This window comes from Geotrypetes seraphini, chromosome 17, assembly GCF_902459505.1.
Source record: "Geotrypetes seraphini chromosome 17, aGeoSer1.1, whole genome shotgun sequence".
Lineage (NCBI taxonomy): Eukaryota > Metazoa > Chordata > Amphibia > Gymnophiona > Dermophiidae > Geotrypetes > Geotrypetes seraphini.
Window position 1 is genome coordinate 11,533,037 of NC_047100.1, and position 22,036 is coordinate 11,555,072.

Here is a 22,036-nt window from a genome sequence, read left to right on the forward strand (position 1 = left end):
CAGAACTGGCACAGCTATCGCAATTTAGCCTTCTGTTAAATTATGTCGTTACAAAAGATTTCTAGAGAGAATTCTCTCTCTTTTCAAGTGGCTAAATTGAATGGTTGCTTCGGTAAAATTATGTTAGGATCTTCTTCTTATCTTGATTTTAGAAAATTATTGAAGACCCAACTATTTGAAAAATGTGTATACTAACTGGTTTTCTCTTTTAAAAATTCCATGCTTCTTTTATGTAAGGTATCACCTTTTAAATTGCATTTTTAATGTACGATCGGTTCTTATGTATTGTAAACCGCTTAGAACCATTCTTTTAATAAGAACATAAGAATATAAGCAGTGCCTCCGCTGGGTCAGACCGGAGGTCCATCGTGCCCAGCAGTCCGCTCACGCGGCAGCCCATCAGGTCCAGGACCTGTGCAGTAATCCTCTATCTATACCCCTCTATCCCCTTTTCCAGCAGGAAATTGTCCAATCCTTTCTTGAACCCCAGTACCGTACTCTGCCCTATTATGCTCTCTGGAAGCACATTGGCTAAGGCTCTTAACATTTGCATCTCCTCTTCCTATAGGCTAAGGCTCTTTGCACCTGCATTGTGATGTCATAGAGCTTTATGGTTATAGAAACCTAGAAACATGATGGCAGATAAAGGCCAAATGGTCCATCCGCAGCATCCACTATCTCCTCCTCTCCCATAAGAACATAAGCAATGCCTCTGCTGGGTCAGACCGGAGGTCCATCGTGCCCAGCAGTCCGCTCACGCGGCGGCCCATCAGGTCCAGGACCTGTATAGTAATCCTCTATCTATACCCTTCTATCCCCTCTTTCTTCAGGAAATCATCTTGAACCCCAATACCATACTCTGTCCTATCACGCCCTCTGGAAGCGCATTCCAGGTGTCCGCCACCCTTTGGGTGAAGAAGAACTTCCTAGCATATTTAAATCATATTTTCCATTGTAAACTAAACTAAACTAAACCTTAAGTTTACATACCGCATCATCTCCACGGAAGTGGAGCTCGGCACGGTTTACAAGAACTTAAAAATGAGAACTTAAAAATGAGAAAGGGTAGGAAAAGGTTTACATAAGTTTATAAATCGAGTGGAAAAGTAAGGGAAAAAAGAAATGACATGTTAGAGAAGAGCCAGGTTTTTAGTTGCTTGCGGAATAAATGGAGGGAGCTCAGGTTCCGCAGCGGGATAGTAAGGTCATTCCAGAGACCTGTGATTTTGATTGTAGGATCAGTTCCTATTTATTGTACATTGCTTAGAATTGTATTTTCCTTTTAAATTGTATTCTTCACTGTACAACTAGTTATTATTTGTTATAAACCACCTAGAACCATTTTTGCTTAGGCGGTATATAAAAAATAAAATTATTATTATTAATATTATTATTATTACTCTCAAGATAGCTAACCAGATAAAGGGGCCCTTAACATGCAGTTAGCAAGTGCAAGTAGGCTATCGTAGAAACATGTTAAAGCATGTCATGGTATTTCGCTCATTTGGGCAACTAAACCACACATGATCGATTTTTGAAAAATGTTTTTCAGAGGGGGGGGCATGTCATGAGCAGAGACTGTGCATTCCAGTAGTTATTATGCCGCTGTATTGGGCCATGGAGCGCCCCCCCCCCCCACCTGGAATACTGCGTCCAACACTGGTCGCCATACATGAAAAAGGACATAGTACTACTCGAAAGGGTCCAGAGAAGAGCGACAAAAATGGTTAAGGGGACTAGTCGCAAACGTCCTTTCTGACTCTTCAGCTCCATGGCCGCCCTGCTCTCTGCCCTGCTCTCTGTTGCCCCGACAATTATCTCTCTGCCCCGAATCACTGCCCTGCTCTCCCCTGGATCTCTCCTGCCTGCCGCCCCAAATCTCTGCCCTGCTCTTCCCCGAATCTCTCCTGCCCTTACGAGCACTGTGAGCCCATGGTTTTAACCCACAGGTTTAAAGCGGGTTAAAACCATGGGCTCGCTGGGCTAGTAAAGTAAAATTTTTTTTTAAAAAAAGGTTGCGGCTCAGACAGGTCTTAGACGCATGCGCAGACCGTCTACAGATGGGTCTGCGCATGCATCGTGATCGCACACTAGCGATCCGTGTGGTCGGAGGTGGGCGTTCCTCCGATCGCCCTCATTTAAAATGTTTTCGTTTTGGGAATTTTGTCGGGCCTGCAGAGGTCGGCCACGGATCGGCCACGCAATCGAGGTTAGTGAATCTAGCCCTTAGACAATATAGGCGCACACCTTAATTGATCAAGTGGCCTAATCTGAGCCAATAATTGGCAATTAACACTTCGTAACTGACGCTAATTGGGACTAATTAGAAGTTACGCGCACAACTCAGAAAACGTGATTCTGTAAAAAGTATGTTGCCAGTTGTTGTGCTTGAATTTGAAAAGGGGGCATGGCCAGGGGCAGATCATGAGCTGATTGGGGGCGTTCCTAAAATTTTGGCGCATTGTTATAAAATACGCCCAATAGACCTGTTTTTAGCCTATGCTTACGTTATGCATCGCACACAGGCACCAAGTACAATTCTACAAAAGGTACGCACGCCTTGTAGAATCGTACTAAGTACCATCCTAGTCAGCGCCAAGTTTTTAGGCGCAATCTATATAATAAAACACTAAGCGCACATGCGTACTTTTACCATGTGCTTCCCTGATCCCTGATCTGTCGGGCTGTAGCCGGCAAGAGTGCGCAGGCGCGCTTACTACGTCACCACAGGCGGCGGAGGGAGAGAACGCGGAGTCCTGCCGTCGCCTTCCCGAGTCTCAACCGTCAGTCTCCTCCGGCCTCTGCCCCTCACCTTGGCAACTCGGCTTCACTCTGTCGCAGACCCCCGAAGTTTACGATATCCAGGAAAAACGGCACTACCTGTCTAAGTTTATTTTTAAGTTTAAAGGGGCAGCAGCGGCTCCTCTCACGAACCGCACCTGCGTCAGAGAAGGCTTCCGATGTAGGCGGCGATCGTGAGAGGAGCCGCGGCGGCACCTTTAAACTTAAAAATAAACTTGGACAGGTTGAGCCGTTTTTCCTGCTTTGCCCACTCTTCTCTTCACCGTTCAGACTCCAGAAGAGCTCCTCCGAGGCAATTAGCCATCTATCTGGGATGTTGTCCACAGAGAAACAAACGTAGCAAGCCCAGTTGAACGTTTGCCAAATTAGCTCTGCTCCAGCAACAGCGGAAGGTGAGTTTTTCATAATTGTGCGACTGCAGGAAGGGAAGGGGGGGGCGCCAAGGGACTAGAATGCGGGAAGGGAAAGGGGGGTAGGGGAAAGGACGTACTGTGGCTGCTGCACAGGGAGGGGGGGAATAAATGCTGCTTATGCATAGGGGGCAGGGAGAGAGACAGATACAAAGACAGACAGACAGACAGCGGGAGGGAGAAAGAAAGGAAGGACACAGGGGCAGGGAGAGACACAGAAAGAAAGACAGTCAGCGGGAGGGAGAGAGACAGAAAGAAAGACAGACAGACACATATTCTAGCATCCGTTAATGTAAAGGGCTAAAAGACTAGTATATATATATATAATATGACCCTTAGTTCTACCACTAACCTCTTTGCAATCATAAAAAAAAACCCACAAAAATTGAAGTGTCCCACCACCTTTGCAGATTTTAGAGTGCCTTTTCATTAGCGTTAACACAGAAATGAGGCTTGCTCTCCTGCAACATTCACAAATGCATTTGTCTGCAGCTTGTGCGCCAATTTTCCAAAATAAAATTACGAATAGGCTTTTACTCTGAAAACTGCTTCGGGTATCAATTACTCATGGTTATCCACAATGCTTCCCCTTCCCTCCCCGCCCCCAACAAGAACTTTTTTCATGAAAATAACACATCTGGATTTGCTGTTCCTAATGCAGCTGAAAATATGTGGGATGTGAAACTCCATTCCTACCTCTAACCAGGTAAAGACTGGATAATTTTAAGAGAGCCTGTTTACCTAGATAAATCGCTAGATACCAAGATACAGACTGCCCCCTTACAGCTTCTTATATTTTTTATATATATATAAATCTTTATTGATTTTTCAAGCTACAATTGTGCAACAAATGAACCACAAATATGGGTATTACAAACCAAGAAAGAAAAATGGGGAGACCCAATGATCCACCGATGAAAACAAAAACTGTGGATACAGATGTTCCGGAGATAATTTATTAAACACTGACATATAAAACCATGAAAATTCAATTTAAAAAGTACAATGATAAAAAATACTGTGATAAAAATCCAACCGGACCCTACACGGTCCGTGTTTCTGCGAACACGCCTTCCTCAGGGGTCCAATGGTTTGCAAACTCACATATAAAGAATTGGACTGAAAACAGTCTATTGTCTTTAAACCTGTGAGCAAAGAACACCGCAGACAAGCTGAAGTAGCAAAAAAAGTCCATCTGCAGTAACCATTATCTCTCTCCTTATTGGCTAAGGCTCTTAACATTTGCATCTCCTCTTCCTATAGGCTAAGGCTCTTTACACCTGCATTGTGAGGTCATAAGGCTTTATGGTTATAGAAACATTGTAACATGATAGCAGATAAAGCCCAAATGGCTCATCTGGTCTGCCCAACAAAGAAAAATGGGGAGACCCATTGATCCACAGTGAAAACAATCCACCGATTAAAACAAAAACAAAACACTGTGGATAAAGATGTTCTGGAGATAATTTATTAAACACTGACATATAAAACCATGAAAATTCAATTTAAAAAGTACAATGATAAAAAATACTGTGATAAAAATCCAACCGGACCCTACACGGTCCGTGTTTCTGCGAACACGCCTTCCTCAGGGGTCCAATGGTTTGCAAACTCACATATAAAGAATTGGACTGAAAACAGTCTATTGTCTTTAAACCTGTGAGCAAAGAACACCGCAGACAAGCTGAAGTAGCAAAAAAAGTCCATCTGCAGTAACCATTATCTCTCTCCTTATTGGCTAAGGCTCTTAACATTTGCATCTCCTCTTCCTATAGGCTAAGGCTCTTTACACCTGCATTGTGAGGTCATAAGGCTTTATGGTTATAGAAACATTGTAACATGATAGCAGATAAAGCCCAAATGGCTCATCTGGTCTGCCCAACAAAGAAAAATGGGGAGACCCATTGATCCACAGTGAAAACAATCCACCGATTAAAACAAAAACAAAACACTGTGGATAAAGATGTTCTGGAGATAATTTATTAAACACTGACATATAAAACCATGAAAATTCAATTTAAAAAGTACAATGATAAAAAATACTGTGATAAAAATCCAACCGGACCCTACACGGTCTGTGTTTCGGCAAACATGTCTTCCTCAGGGGTCCAATGGTTTGCAAACTCACATATAAAGAATTGGACTGAAAACAGTCTATTGCCTTTAAACCTGTGAGCAAAGAACACCGCAGACAAGCTGAAGGAGCAAAACAAAAATGCCCAAACCAAGCCCAACAAATGTATAACATTAATGCTCTATTATTTTTATCCCCTCCCTCCCACCCAATACAAATATTAAAATCTTCATGAAACTATTCACAAATTCCTATATCTATATCAATACCATTTCCATTCACATTCTCCCTCCCCTCCCCTCCCCCACAGGATGTGTATGTTTACATGTCCACAAAATGAAAAATTATTCCTCTTTACAATATTTAGCCAATGGCTCCCAAACATCCATAAAATTCTTAAATCGTTCCTGTTGTATGGCCAAACAACATTCCATTTCATAAGTAAAACATAGGGTTTTCCCACCAAAATGAATAGCTTAACCTATCCGAGTTTTTCGCAGATAGTTGACTTTTAGCTCTCATAAGAGTACCAAATAAAATAGCATCATAAGATAAAGCCACTGGATTTTCTAATATATTATTTACTTGTTAAGAACAGAAAGAAAAGCTTAGATGGGAAAGGATTGTTTCCCACAATTCTGATAACAGCAGCTACAACACGTGTGTTCCGACTTACATGTTGACTTTCCGTGTGTTTTCTCACAATTTGGACAGTGATATATGTCGATATCAGGAGCCTCGTCTTCTTCAACGCCAACACAGCTGAAATATTGAACAAAAACATTGGCTTAGCCAATATATTCCATGATCACTTATAAAAGAAAGAAGCAAGGAAAAAAAAAAAAAAAAAAAAAACCAGACACTGGCTGAAACCCAGCACCGACTTGGAAGCAGCCAATCACGTTTACTTTAAAATCGATGCTAGATTCAACAATAAGTGTAAAAAGTGTCTGCCACGCATCGACATCATTCTCAAAAACTCAAAACAGTACAGAACACAGCAGAATGGGACATATTTGTGATGTTTTAACAGAGATGTATTTTAAGTGTATACTTTACACCAGAAGTATGGGATGCATCTATCAAACAACTTCATTGTCTTATACTCCTTGAATGTTATTATAGGGGGGGGGGTTGTTTTTTGGATTTTATAAAAGATTTGAATTTTTTTCCTAAAATACCTAAAGAAAAGCAGATCTTTTTTATTTCTGAGGCTGCATATTTTTTCCACTGGCAACTCACGCTGTGCACATGCATGTACAATACAGCATGTATAGCATGAATGTACCATGCATGCTGTATTGTCCACATGAAATCTCTCTATGGTGCACCACATCCCGTGGCGGCATTGCCAAAACTGTGTTGGGGCAATTCCAGTCTAGGCATCGCAATGTCGTGCGTTTAGCACCAATTCTATAAAGGCAGCTTGGTGCCAAGATTACATCATAGAATAATAGCATAGTCGACGTTGACCTGCCCTTTTGTACCATGTCAATGGAAGATGCAAGTTGGCATGCTTAGGTGCACCAAGGGACATGCATAATTTATAGTAGTCTATAAACGATACGTGGGAGTGGGAGGCAAGCCTATGCTCTGCCCATGTCCCACCCCCATGTACGTCCACTTCCTGTTAGAAACCGTCCCCCTCTTTTACGAACGCATAGCGCGGGTTTTAGCGCCGGCAGCGGCGGTAACTGCTCCGGAGCGCATAGGGAACAGGACCTACAAACCATTCGCTTTCTCACTCAACTCATTGGCCCCATGATGACCATAGCACATACTACTGTAGAACAGAGCAGAGGTCTGGCGGGGGGGGGGGGGGGGGAGAGAGAGGCAGCATCTCTAATTCTGCGACCCCCCCCCTTCCATGATAATGTGATCCCAGTTTGGGAACCACTGGTTTACAGGAAAAGAAAATCAAAAGGGTGTGTGCTTGCAACAGAGTATTTCAAACAAAGCCTCAGAGGGGAAAAAGATGAACTCAGTTTTCTTTTTCTTTTTTTTTTTTTTTTTTAAGGTTTTGGAAAATTATCGATACAGAGGATAATGAGGAAAACAAACAGGGCCATGTGACTAATGGCTCTACTACAGTTTAACTTTACTCTTTTCTCTGAATATTCACGAGCTCAGTTCTAACATTCATTTCATCGCTCCAAACCATCTTCCATCTGCCCTGTAAAATACAAAATCAATCCTCTCCAAAATGAAATGACCCAAAACGTTTTACATCAAAATAAGTATAACTTAAGCGTGCTACCTACTGTAATGCATGTTTAGGCCTTAAACCCAGAAGTTGTGTCCATCAAGACCATATTATCACTTATGTCATGTCCTGACCTATATGGTGAATGTACTCTTTGTAACCCGTTCTGGACTAAATAAATAAGTGTACCAGTACAGTTTTATCTCCCCACTGCTGACTTGGACAACAGAGATCTTTAATCTGGTCAACACACCCCACTTTTCATCACATCTGGCCACTTGTACTGCTCATTCCTGAGCAGACACAGCAAAAATAATAATAATAAATAATAATAACTTTATTTTTGTGTACCGCCATGCCCAGGGAGTTCTAGGCGGTTCACATCAATTAAATAGATTTACAAGAATTTCAATTATTCAGATTTACAAGCAACGAAGTCGTTGAGGTAAGCATGAAGGGGTTGTACAAGTCATTGGGATTAGGTAGGGATATGACAATTAGAAGGAGTAAAGGGAGAGTTCAGATCGTTGGTGGGAGGGGTGAGAGAAATGGGAGAAGGAGGATTAGGGATTCTGTCCATGGAATAAGAGTACACTGGTGTCTATAGGTCTGTGCTCTATAAACCCAGGGAAAAGGAGACTCTTAAGGGGAGTTCCCAGTTCAGCTCCCATTGCTCATCTGACAGGCAGCCACAATTATGAACATAAGAACCTGGGTCAGCCCAGTGGTCCATCAAGCCAAGTAGCCCATTCTCACAGTGGCCAATCCAGGTCACCAGCACCTGGCCAAAACCCAAGGAGTAGCTGCCGATACAGGACAAGCAGTGGCTTCCCCCCACGTCTTTCTTAAAGAATACAAATATTTTTCTGCTAAATAACACATACTTACCACACACGGTCACTGTAACGCGCGTACAATGAGGGGCTGACGCAAAATGGTACCGCGAGCAGAAACATGTGGTATTGTGAGGTGTAATGGAAGCGAGAAAGGGTAAAACAGGGATCCCGCGGATCTATTATACAGCCTTAAAAAGAACGCGGTCATGGCGTGGGGTCTGGGAGCGGGAAAGGGTAAAACAAGGATCCCACGCATCAAATGCACACAGCCTTAAAAGAAAGCGGCTGTGAGGTAGGATCCGCAGGGATTCATGTTTTAACTCCTGTTCACCCCATGGATCCTCATTTTTACTTCCCTCCCGTGGACACAGCTACCAATCTGTGGGAAGAGAGTAAGACGAGGATCCATGGAGTCAGCGAGGTCCGTGAGGTTCGCAGGAGTTAAAACGATGTCAGGTCAAAAGCGCGCTGGGACAAAGGCGCGCGCAGACAATTGAGCGCAGCGCGGAGGTGCGTACCGCAGAAAATTACTGTTTTTAGGGCCCCGACGGGGGGGGGGGGTGGGGGGGGGAACCCCCCCCACTTTACTTAATAGAGATCGTGCTGCGTTGTGGGGGCATTGTGGGGGGTTTGGGGGGTTGTAACCCCCCACATTATACTGAAAACTTCACTTTTTCCCTGTTTTTACGGAAAAAGTTAAGTTTACAGTAAAATGTGGAGGGTTACAACCCCCCCAAACCCCCCACAACGCCGGCGTGATCTCTATTAAGTAAACTGGGGGGGCTCCCCAACAAAACCCCCCATCGGAGCCCCTAAAAACTGTAATTTTCTTCGGCGCGCGCCTCCGTCTTGTGCTCAGTTGTCGGCGCGCGCCTTTGTCTTTCGCGGAGTTGTCTATGAACCGTTAAAACAAGGATCTCTGAGGACCCCACACTATCGCCTCTTTCTTTTTAAGGCCATGTGCTTTAGATCCGTTGGGTCCATGTGGGATCCTCAGTTTACCCTTTCCCATATTTATGTACATATGCATGCTGGCACTTTCATTTTCTTCGGACATGCACACAATAAGGTACGTTTAACACAGAACTTTTGTGCCCATGTGTTTAGCAGGTTTTCCCTAATTAGCATGCAAGTTTATAGAAACATCGGCAGATAAAGGCCAAATGGCCTTCCAGTCTGCCCATCCGCAATAACCATTATCTCTTCCTCTCTTTAAGAGATCCTAGGTGCCTATCCCAGGCTTTCTTGAATTTACAGTCTCTGTCTCCACCACCTCTTCCAGGAGACTGTTCCACGCATCTACCACCCTTTCTGTAAAAAAGTATTTCCTTAGATTACTCCTGAGCCTCTCACCTCTTAACTTCATCCTATGTCCTCTCATTCCAGAGCTTCCTTTCAAATGGAGACTTAACTCATGAACATTTACGCCACGTAGGTATTTAAACGTCTCTATGATATCTCCCCTCTCCCGCCTTTCCTCCAAAGTATACAGATTGAGATCTTTAAGTCTGTTCCCATATGCCTTATGATGAAAACCACGCACCATTTTAGTAGCCTTCCTCTGGACCAACTCCATCCTTTTTATATGTTTTTGAAGGTGCAGCTTCCAGAATTGTACACAATGTTCTAAATGAGGTCTCACCAAAGTCTTATACAGGGGCATCAATACCTCCTTTATCCTACTGGCCATACCTCTCCCTATGCACCCTAGCATCCTTCTAGCTTTCGCCGTCACCTTTTCGACTTGTTTGGCCACCTTAAGATCATCACATACAATCCCAAGTCCCGATCTTCTGTCATTCACATAAGTTCTTCATCCCCTAAACTTTCCCCTTTCCTTTGGGTTTTTGCAGCCCAAATACACGGCCTTGCCTTTCTTAGCATTAAATTTTAGCTACCTTGAAAATAATGAGAATATACTCCAAGTGATGCAGTAAATAAATAAGATATAAATTTAAACTCAAGTTCTGTGAGTTTAAATTTATATCTTATTTATTTACTGCATCACCATGAATTTATCCTCATAATCTCAAGGTAGAAGCCATGTGCTCGGCTAGCGGTGTGCAGCTTTCTGCCAAGATCGTATTCTTGCCTCATAGGATCCAATCATTCAGTACCACTGTGCTTGCTAATCTTAACATACATTGCTCTCCCCTAAACACAGTAAAGAAGCTTTTTCAGTATTGGGAGGTGCTGCAGCACTGTTGCAACCATAGAGCGGGCAATCTCTGCTCTGAACCGAACAAAGATAAGCAAAAACCTTTTCGACGACTTAAAATTCTCAGCCCACACTCAAATGAGAATAGGAAAAAAAAAATCTAAACCGCAGCCAGCCATGACAACATTTGTACCAGTCAGAACTAGGAATGCTTAGAATTTAATGTATAAACATCTATGCTGCTCCAAAATAAGATACCAGTTAATATTAAGGAAAATGCTTGAGTACCTGATTGTAAAAACCGCTTAGATAACCTTGATAGGCGGTATTTAAAATCCTAATAATAAACTTGAAACTATTAACGCAGAAATACTGTAGAATGGGACGTACAAATATCCATAGTGTTCCAAAAAGAGCAGTCGGTTAACATTTACAAATAAAAGTAGTTTTCCTAAAGGGAATGTTTTGGAATCATATGCGGGTCTGGCAACATAAAGAGATTGATTGATTGATTGTTTTATTTATTTAGAGTCTCAGTAATAATCGTACTCTGTCCCTCGTGAAAAATGTTTTCAACAGACGAGTCACTGTGGAGAAACTCGGATCTTCTAAACTAAACTAAACTAAACCTTAGGTTTGTATACCTCGCCATCTCTGCAAGCGTAGAGCTCGGCACGGTTTACAGAATTAGGATAAAAAGGAACTCCAGAAAAGGTTCATAGACAACCCGGCGAAAGACAAAGGCGCGCGCCGACAACTGAGCGCAAGACGGAGGCGCGCGCCGAAGAAAATTACAGTTTTTAGGGGCTCCGACGGGGGGTTTTGTTGAGGAGCCCCCCCCCCCAGTTTACTTAATAGATATCGCGCCGGCGTTGTGGGGGGGTTTGGGGGGTTGTAACCCTCCACATTTTACTGTAAACTTAACTTTTTCCCTAAAAACAGGGAAAAAGTGAAGTTTTCAGGAAAATGTGGGGGGTTGCAACCCCCCACATCCCCCACAACGCCCCCACAACGCAGCGCGATCTCTATTAAGTAAAGTGGGGGGGTTCCCCCCCACACCCCCCCCTTTGGAGCCGTAAAAACAGTAATTTTCTTCGGCGTGCCCCTCCGCGCTGCGCTCAATTGTCTGCGCGCGCCTTTGTCCCGGCGCGCTTTTGACCTGACACCCCAGAAAAAGAAGGGTAATAGGAAAGGAACTAAGAGGGTAGAGAGGGGTCAAGGTACCAGAGAGCGGGAGGTGTTAGATTTTTGAAAAGAGTCAAGTTTTCAGGTGTTTGTGGAAGAGTTGGAGGGAGTTTGAATTTCTGAGCGGGGAGGTGAGGTTGTTCCAGAGTTCTTCAGCAGCATTTCATCGTCATTCAGCAAGATGAACTTGAAAAAGCAAAGCATGGGAGTTGGGGGGGGGGGGAGGGGAACAGTTAAATTAAGAGTATCTCAGGGGCAGTGCTGTGCTTGGCTACGTGAAGGCTCAGATCTGCCTCTCCTTTGGTGGGCTGGGGCGGTAGCAACGGCAATGTTTTACTGCGCACAGAGGCCGGTCCCCTAATTCTATACGTTTTCATGAACAATAACATTTAGGGTCTCTGTCATGAAGCTATGCTAGCCAGGGCCGCGTGACAAATGAGTCAAAGCCCTATAAATCACTGTTACAAAAAAAAAGAACCGCTGCACCGAATCCCAGCCCTGGCTCGGATTGAAGTCTAAAGAGGGGCAGATTTACCCAGAGCTAGAGAATGACATGGGTGCAAATTTTTCCCCATCCCCTCAGGAACTCATTTTCCTGTCCCGTTCTGGAAAGTTCTTTTCCTGTCCCTGCCCTATTCTTGCAAGCTCCGTCCTCATCTGCACAAGCCTCAAACCCTTTAAAATCCTAAGTAGCAACATTCTAGAGTTCCCTATCCCTGCTCTAAGAGATCCCACATGCCTACCCACACTTTCTTGAATTCCGACACCGTCTCCGACTCCACCACCTCTTCTGGGAGACTGTTCCATGCATTTACCACCCTCACTGTAGAGTCTCCTTTCAAATGAAAGAGACTCAACTCACACATTTATATTATGTAGGTATTTAAACGACTCTATCATATCTCCCCTCTCCCGCCTTTCCTCCAAAGTATACAGATTGAGATCTTAAGTCTGTCCCCATACACCTTATCACAAAGACCACACACCATTTAAGTAGCCTTCCTCTGGACCGACTTCATCATTTTTATATCTTTTTGAAGGTGCGGCCTCCAGAATTGTACCCAATATTCTAAATGAGGTCTTATACAGGGGCCCCTAGCTAAAATTTGTGTGCAGCTTGTTTTTTCATGCTATAATGGTGTAGTAATTGACCATACCATTGAAACACCCATTAAAAAACAAATTTTTTAAATTGGCTAATTTAGATTGCATACAGCACCTAGCAACACCGAACAATGCTTACCTGAAAAGTAGGTGTGGTTAGGGGGTGGAGAATAGGCGTGGTAAGCTTAGGCATTACTAGGCATCAGAGTTAGGATCCGGTAAATTAGACCAGGTAAAACCTGGCCTTATATAGTGGCGCCTACCTCTAGGATGCCTAGACACTGTTAAGCATGGTTCTTTCTATAAGTGGTGCCTAGCTGTTGATTGATAACCGCGCCTACTGATGCCTACAAGTTAGCCACCGTTAGGGGCCATTTATAGAATCAGAGCGTCCCAAATACAGTCAAACCTCAGTCCTGCAAACTTTGACTCGCAAACCGAGCGGAGAACCGGTTTCGCTGCCGCGGCCTAAACCCTTTACCTCGAGCAGACAGGACGCCGGCACGCAACACGAACCCACAGGGCGTGCCGGTGCCAGAAGAGCCTGCCGATGATCTCCGCTGAGAGCTGAGAATCTCACGAGAATCTCGGAGAGAGTGGGAGCCAGAAGGCCTTGAGCACGCGCAGATGCTCAAGGCCCCGCAGGAGCCCAGCAGAGATCAGCAGTAGGCGCGGCAGGCTCTTTCAGCACCGGCACGTCCTGTGGGTTGGTGTTGCGTGCCGGTGTCCTGTCCGCTCAAGGTAAGGGTTTGGGGACCACGGGGGGGAGGGGGGTGGTGAAGTCGTTTCCCAGAGTGGGGTGGAAGCACACCAGTGGCCTGGGGGGAGGGTCTTTTTGGGAAATGGAACAAATCATCCGAGTTTCCCTTACTTTGTATGGGGAACCTCACTTCGATATACGAGCAGCGTGCCTGATTTTAAGGCCAAATGGGATAGACACGTGGGATCTATTCACAGAGAAAGGTAGGGGAGGGTCATTGGGGTGGGCAGACTAGATGGGCCGTGGCCCTTATCTGCCGTCTATTTCTATGTTTGGTTTACGAGCAAACCAAGGTTCCACTCTATGGCAAAACAAGGCAGACTCTTACAGTCTTCTGTCCCGACTGTAGAAAGACGGATTTGGATGGGCAGGAGTGGGTTTTTACAGCAACTCCAGCAATTGGGAAGTAGAAGCAGCGCCAGACAGACTTCCACGGACTTTGACAGCAGGGACAGATCAAGATCAAACATGTGTTTTTTTGCGTCACGTTCGTATCACATGCTGATGCGTGTATGTCAGAGAGGGAGGGGAGAGACCTTAAGTTCGAAAGCGAGTTAAAAAAAAAAAAAAATCTTTTCCCAGTTTGCAACGTTGTTAGATTGCTGGTTTAACGCGAGACCCTGCCGCAAGCAAAATTGTAAAACCACTCTTCCCCGATGCCCTATTCGTGATGCCAGCATTTGATCATGAAAGAGTGTAACTGCACGGAGTGGCAAGTGCTTCTTGGGCAGACCAGACCATGCGGCTCTTTATCTGTCATCACATACAATGTTACTATGTTACTCACTAGAGCACGCCGCCCTAGGCCTGCCGCTTTTGCCGACTATGACATCATGCTGGTGTGAACGAGCTTCATAAGTAGAAATACACAGGCCACCCTAATTCTGTATATGGCGCCTTTAAGTTGCGTGCGCAAATCAGTGCGCCCAGCCGATTTGCATGCACTGCTTAATTCTTTAACAAGCGTAATTGGACATTAACCTCACAACTAATGCTAATTGACACTAATTAGAAGTTATGGGCACAACTTCTGTAAAGTGCTGCACGCCAGTTCTAGGGTGTGAATCTGAAAAGAGGGCTTGGCCAGGGAAGAAGAGCACGTGCGCATTGTGGGCTTCCTAAAATGTATTTGCACTGTTATAGAATAATCCTAATACACGCACAAGTCGGGCGCAGGTAATTTAAGCCTGGTTTTCCTTGGCCCAAATGGGTGTGCCCAAAAGTTATGCCAGGCGCTGGCTCTTCCTGCGTTTCTCTACGGCACAGGTGTCAAACTCAAGGCCTGCGAACCACATCCGGCCCGCCTGGTCGTTTTAAGCGGCCCGCGGTCTGGTGCCCCCCAGTTTTATACCTTGTGGCTGGCTCCCTCCTCCTCACAGCCGTAGTGTGAACGGAGCCGTGTGCGGCGGCGCCTCGCGTGTCCCACACCTCATCCAGAAGCATTCCCTCTGATGTTGCGACGTCAGAGAGAAGGTTTCCGCTTCGGACGCACGAGGAGCCGCTGCACACGGCTCCGTGCACACTACGGCTGCGAGGAGGAGGAGGGGACACTGGGGGGCATCGGACTGCGGGCCGCATAAAACGGCCAGGTTGGAGCTGGCCAGAAGGTTAGACACCCGCCGGAGGGAGCCTACAAAGGTAGGGGGAATGGTTTTATTTTCAAGTTAGTGTTTGAATTGTGTCCATTTTGAGCATTTTAATCTGCTGTCTATCTTTTGCACTGCTCAGGAAGAAATACATTTGTTTCTTTTTCTCTGGGGGTTGTACTGCATGCAGAATCTTGAATCTTAGGGTGTTTTTTTGTTTTTTTAAATCTTTATTCATTTTCGAAGTTGCAATAAGTGTGTCAATATGTTAAAACAGGTTAACAATAAGTATCACTTAATAATCATCAATAGTACAAATGATATATTCTTATCTCCCATCCTTCCCACTATATAATCAATACCTTGTACAATATGTAATCATAAAATTACCCCCCCCCCTCATAATTGAACCTGTCAATTTAAGGGGAAAAAAATGTCATCTAATCAGTACAATATTTTGTTAATGGCTCCCACACAGCTTGAAATTTCCTAAAACATCCTCGCTGTATTGCAATAAGTCTTTCCATTTTATAAATATGACATAAGGTGTTTTTAAAAATATATTAGTACTTTTAGTTTTTGGCCTCGTATTATAGGGGTTATCTGTTTTATTGGTAGGAATGAATGTTGAGAAGCATACAGTGTGTTTTGTGCAGTTTAATTTTGTGGTTAACCATTACCATTATGTGTTAATAAGATTATATTCTGTGTGTATATATGAAAAAATGAATGGAAAAAATGGTGTTATAATTAGTATTATTATGGGGGTGGGGTCTTAGCCTGTGTTTTGGGTTTTGGCCCCTTAATGTGATTGAGTTTGACACCCCTGCTCTAAGGTGAGCATGCCTTTTAGAGAATCACGCTACGGGCAGTTCTCTAATCGGTACCCAAAAAATACTACTAGAAGCAAGATGTTCTGTTAGCAGGAATTCTTAAAAGCAGAAAAACAGGTTAACATTAGGTTAAATGTTAGCTGGTAAAATTGAACGTAGTTTTGTTTGTTTTACTTGCAGCATTAGAATTTTGGGTTTGTTTTTTGTTTTTTTGCATCTATGATTATTTCTATAAAAATAAATTTTGTAAACCAAGCAATACGATTGGATCACACTTAATTCAAAATATAATACTTTAGCAAAGCATCCATACCTCCCTAATAAGTCAGCCAATTATGGATAAGGCATATTGAAAGAAAAGCATTTCAACAACAGATTTATTTTATCATCTGATGTTCATATCCTGTGAAAACAATGGGTCCCTTTTAGTAAAAGCATGTCAAGCCGTTAACATGCAAAATTAGCACACAGCAATTGTTACAGGACAAGCATTGCAACCGCTATCATGGGGGTTAGGGATAGGAACATAGAAAATGAGCTGAGTGGGACTCCTCCAAATGCACTGTTGCCTGAGGGGGCTGGTACTTCAATACTGTGTTTTTTATTACTAGGGATAGACAGATTCCAGGAGTCCTGCAGAGCTTGCTGTCCGTATGACAATGTGATAGTGAAACAGTGCCACCCACTGGCAGGACTATAAGTGGAGGACTCCCATTCAGCTTACAGGGAACAGTGGTGTGTGGACTAGTGCTGCCTGATTTGGCGATTCAAATCGATTCATCAATTCATTTCGGTGAATTGATTTGTTGTCTGAAAAAAAATTGGATTCACCGATTCAGTGAGAACCCCCTCCCTCCCAGTGAGATCTGACATACCTCTGGGCCTCCTAAAGTAGTAGCAGCAGTGGTCGGTCACCAGAACCAGCACTTTAAACGAGCTGCTCTCAACCTGCCCTTCCAGGGCCTTCCCTGTGCCACATCATCAGTGACATCACTGATGATGCGGTAGAGGGAAGCCCTGGCAGGGCAGGCCGCAATCAGCCTGTTCACAGCACTGCCTCTTCAAGGCCGGCCACTGCTGCTGCAGCTTTAGGAGGCCCAGATCAAGTCTCACAGTAGGAGTGCTGCTGCACAGGGGGATGGGAGGGAGGGATGAAAAGTTGCTCCACAGGGGGATGGGAGGGAGGGATGGAAAGTTGCTCCACAGGAGGATGGGAGAAAGGGATAGAAAGCTGCTCCACAGGGCAGAATGGAAAGTTGCTGCACAGAAGGACAGAGGGGAGGGAGAAAGAGAGAGATGAAACAAAAGGTAGAAAGGGGTGAGAGGGAGAAATCCTATATATGATGGAGGGGAGGGAGACATGCATGGAGAAGAGAGAGGGAGAAATGGACATAGACTGGAGGGCAGGGAGAGATGGTGCATGGGGAGAGAGAAAGAAATGTTGCACACAATAATGGAGGAAAGGGAAAGATGCTGCATGGAGGGCAATAGAGAGGTTTGACCCAGGGCACAAGGCGAGGGAAAGAGAAAGGCCAAAGGGGGAAGGGGTGGGTGGAAATGTTACAAAATAAATCTAACATGACATGCATACCACATTAATTTGCAGTACTTAACAAGTGCAGTTAATGTGGGTTACATAGTGTTTTAGATAATGCTGGAGAGACGCCAGCTGTCTTGGTACATGTAGGTACCAATGACATAGGAAAATGTGGGAGGGAGGTTATGGAAACCAAATTTAGGCTCTTAGGTAGAACGTTGAAATCTAGATCCTCCAGAGTAGCATTTTCAGGCATGCTTCCCATATCTCGTGCAGGACCCAAGAGGCAGGCAAAACCTCAATGCATGGTTGAAATGAAGGTGCAGGGATGAGGGAATAGATTTGTTAGGCAACCTTATCCGAGACATTTAAAAAGGAGATAGAGCAGCTTTTAAACTGAGATGGGGAGAAAGCCGACAGTCACCAAGGAGTAGATGGTTTGGTGTGGAGTATCCTTGAAGGATACTATTAAAACATGATATTTAGGGAGTCCCAATAGAGAGGTTTCAATAATGGTGAAAGAAAGCCAGGAGTGCTTAAGAGGAAGGCAGAGTAAAGGATGTGGATGGGGAGGGAATGCTGCTGCACAGGGAAGTGGGGTGGGGGGGATGGAAATGCTGCTGCAGCATAGGAAAATGGAGAGGGAAGGGAAATGCTGCTGCTGCTGCACAGAGAAGTGGTGGTGGGGGGAGGGAAATGCTGCTGCTGCTGCACAGGGAAGTGGGGGGAAGGGAAATGCTGCTGCACAGGGAAATGGAGGAGGGAGGGAATGTTGCTGCTGCACAGGGAAATGGAGGGGAGGGAATGCTGCTGCTGCACAGGGAAGTGGGGTGGGGGAAAGGAAATGCTGCTGCTGCACAGGGAAGTGCGGAGGAGCGAAATGCTGCTGGTGAGAAAAAGGGGCTGGGGCTGGAATCTGAAAGGGAAAAAATGGGAGAAGGGGGCTGGGGGGGAGGTAAAAATGGGTTTGGGGCTGAAAATAGGGGACATGTGAGGGAAGGAGGCTTTACTAGCACCCATTAATGTAACGGGCTTTAAACACTAGTTTCTTTAATAAGACATTAACTTTTTTTTTTCTGCGGCCCTCCAAACACCTACAAATCCAAAATGTGGCCCTGAAAGGGTTTGAGTTTGAGACCGCTGGCTTAGAGGGAACAATGTAAGGCCATGCCATTTGCTCCAGGATCAGACAAATTTTCCATTTGTAATGGTTGTATGTAATGACAGCTTATTTTTAAGTTTTCTGTAGTTAACTACAAGGAATAGTGCATGCAATTATTCAATTACTGGAGGCTAGGCTGGCACTGATATCCTCCAAATTGTTACAAGTTTGCCATTGTACAGCAAAATGTGCAGTTTGGTTACTTTCATTAATGTCTGTTTTCTGTTGTGCTTCTATGTAATCGTTTCTCTGTTACTGTTTCTTGCCTAGGCCCCACTTTCTACATCTAGACGGCATCCAGATGTACCTGGGGATGCCAGAAACCCCTTTTCACATATGGAGATTCACACCAAGCAGAGATTTTTTGAAGGGGGTGTGGTTTAGGCAGGACAAAGGTCTAATCGAATGTGTATTTCAATTTTACTAAGGGAATACTGATTTATGGGAAAAACTGTAACAGCGGAACCTGGAGCGGCCCGCTCTCACAACAAACCTCCTGTCACCCCCCCCCCCCCAATCCTGGGTCCCAATAACACACTCCAAACTGTCATTGGTGAAGCCTGGCCGCAACCCTGTTTATTGAAATAAACATATAATTTAAATAAATTATAACCATGTTTAACAAACAGGCATTGTAAACAACATTGTAAACAAACACATCTTGAACCCGAGCTACTATGGCCATTAAATGGCCCCCCGACCACACCGTGCTAGCAAAGGTCCGAGGGGTGGCATATCTCCGCATGCCCCATTGTCCAGGATCATCCGACCCACCAGGCACGGCTCCGCGCCGGCCCACCGCTCATCCCTTGATGAGCCCAGCAGCCTGTAGCTCGGGATACCGTGCCCAAAACTACCCCTTCCTCCGAAACTCAGCATCACGGGTGGGTAGGAAGCAGCCTTGGAGGGCCCGGCGACCGTTTGGGTCCGCCAGCATCCCCCTCTTTATTAACCCTCCCGTCGTCCTCTACCAATCCCGAGCCTTCCCCACGGCAGGAAGACTCAATCCTTCCCCCTACTCTAACCCCTCTCCCAACCACGCCCCCCCCCACCCCAACGGGTGCTCCCACGGGCTTCCAGTTCCATGTTAGATGCACCCGTCTAGACGGGCTCTCGGGCTTTCTATTCTCCGTTGGGTTTACTAAGGTGCGCTAGCGTTTTTGGCGCACGCAGTACGCTTCTAGAATAACGCCCGCTCAATGCTGGCGTTAAGGTCTAGCGCGTGCTATTACTCATGTTAAGGCCCTAACACACCTTAATAAAAGGAGCCTATACTGTACATAGAATTTTAAAGTGTTCATTTTGGAATGATTGAGGGAGGAATTCTCCTTAATCCCCCCCACCACCACCTCCCACTACACACAATGATTTCTACCTCTAAATTAATTTCTACACACATATTTGATATACTGCTCTTAAAGCCAAAAGCGTGAGCAAAGCATTTACAACAGACCTTTAAAACCAAGTAGTCTGGCTTACTGGGGAGAAAACGTTCAGGAAAGAACTGAAAACCGTACTATTCAAGAAATTTGTCAAATGATCGAATCAAACCGTATCGACCCTTCCCAGATCCCGACGCATACTGTAGCTATCAAGCTTATAATCTCCCGTGGGAATGCCCAGGCTAAATTCTTGTTGTAAACCGCCTAGAACTGAAAGGTATTGGCGGGATAGAAGACATCAATGGAATGGAATGTAAAAGGCAGGACAGGTAAAAGTAAGGAAGGGACTCATGCGGCAATGGGGATGGAATTATTGAGAGAAGGGAGAAAAGTACTACAAGTCCCAATAAATCGAGAAGGACATAAGTAGGGAAGGTCAATTGAAATAACATGTTCTAATATATATATATATATATATATTTTTTAATTTGGAGAAGAATGTTTTGGCATGTATTTGGACCATGACAGAATCCTAAATATGAGAATGAAGAATCTCTAGTAGTGTCAGGCCTTGGCGTAGGCGCAGCTGGGCTCGGGCCCACCCACTTTAGGTTCAGGCCCACCCAAAATTCTCATACCCTTGTTATGGCTGGTGCTACTACTCCTAGTTATCACTTCCATAGCACTGAAAGGCGTACGCAACACTGTACACTTTGACATTTCATAAATGGTCCCTGCTCAGAAGAGCTTACAGGCTAACTTGGACTGACATGACATATAGGTTGGGGACGCAGATCCCAAGGTGAGAGGAGTTGTGAAAGCAATCTCGCAGAGGTAGGCTGGTAGGGATCCTCAAGCCCCACCCGCCGAAAGACTCCTCCGGCAGCAAGAACTCCCTCTCCCACTCGCTCCAGCCCGTAGTGCCGCCCAAGCACTGGCGTCATGCTGGCCTCCACCTCGCCATGCATGCTCAGTTTTTCGCCCATGTGAAAACTGAGCGTGCACAGAGGAGGGCGGGACAGGGGCAGCGCACAGACAGACGCAAGCTGGGGCGAGTGGGAGAGGGGGGATCTCCAGCAGCTCATGGGGGATCCCCGGCAGCTCAGGTATTTTTAACGCTTTGAGTTGTCCTGGGGAAAGGGGATATGGTGACCACATGTGCCACCCAGTTTGCCCAGTGGTCCACCCATAATATGAAGTTTGGCTACACCTCTGTCATGAAGCATATGAATGACAGAAGAGAAAGTATGATGGCTTGAGAACAGCAAAGGCAATGTGTAAGGCTGTGATTTGAGACATATAGGCTTTAATCTTAAGCTTTAGCTCCCGGATTCAACACAAGATACCCAGATTTAGGCACCTAAATTTGGGCTGAATCCTGAGATGCAATAATTGGCTGCTATCAATTACTGATGGTAATTGGTATTTGTGTATACATCTGGCTGCACGTTAGCCTATGGCAACCAAATCCTATCACATGCAACTCAAAATTCGGTCACGTGACTCCTTCGTTAGAAAAAGCACATTGGCTGCCAATAAAACATAGGATTTCTTACAAAATTTCTTTGTTAACCTTCAAAAGATTACAAACTAGCTCCCTCTTCTACGAAACCGTGCTAGCGGTATTTTGCGCAGAGAGCCGCGCTGCTCCCGACGCTCATCGAGTTCCTATGAGCATCTGGAGCAGCGCAGGCCATTGAGCGCGGCTCCCCGCACTAAAAACCGCAAGCGTGGTTTCGTAGAAGAGGGGGTAAAACTTCTCAATTTATCGAAAAATCTCTCATTCCTTACGAGCCTTCCGGTATTCTTAGATCTACAGACTGCGGATTATTAACTATTCCCTCATTGAGAATAATCAGTACCAAACACCAGGACATTTTCTCCATAGTTGCTCCTCGCTCTGGAACACACTAACCCATTTTCTTTTGGGAGTGATCATTAGCGATGACATGAAAACTGCCTATCAAGTGGAAAAGGCTTCATCCAAGGCAAGACAAATGATGG

General features: G+C 45.0%; 1 protein-coding gene across 1 annotated transcript in view; it reads right to left on the reverse strand.

Annotated features, from left to right (window-relative positions):
* Nucleotides 1-22,036, reverse strand: part of PHF2 (PHD finger protein 2) — a 287,511-nt gene that overhangs the window by 198,333 nt on the left and 67,142 nt on the right. Inside the window, exon 2 of the mRNA XM_033926403.1 lies at nucleotides 5,963-6,048. Coding sequence (XP_033782294.1) covers nucleotides 5,963-6,048 — 86 coding nt within the window. The remainder of the gene's footprint in view (nucleotides 1-5,962; nucleotides 6,049-22,036) is intronic.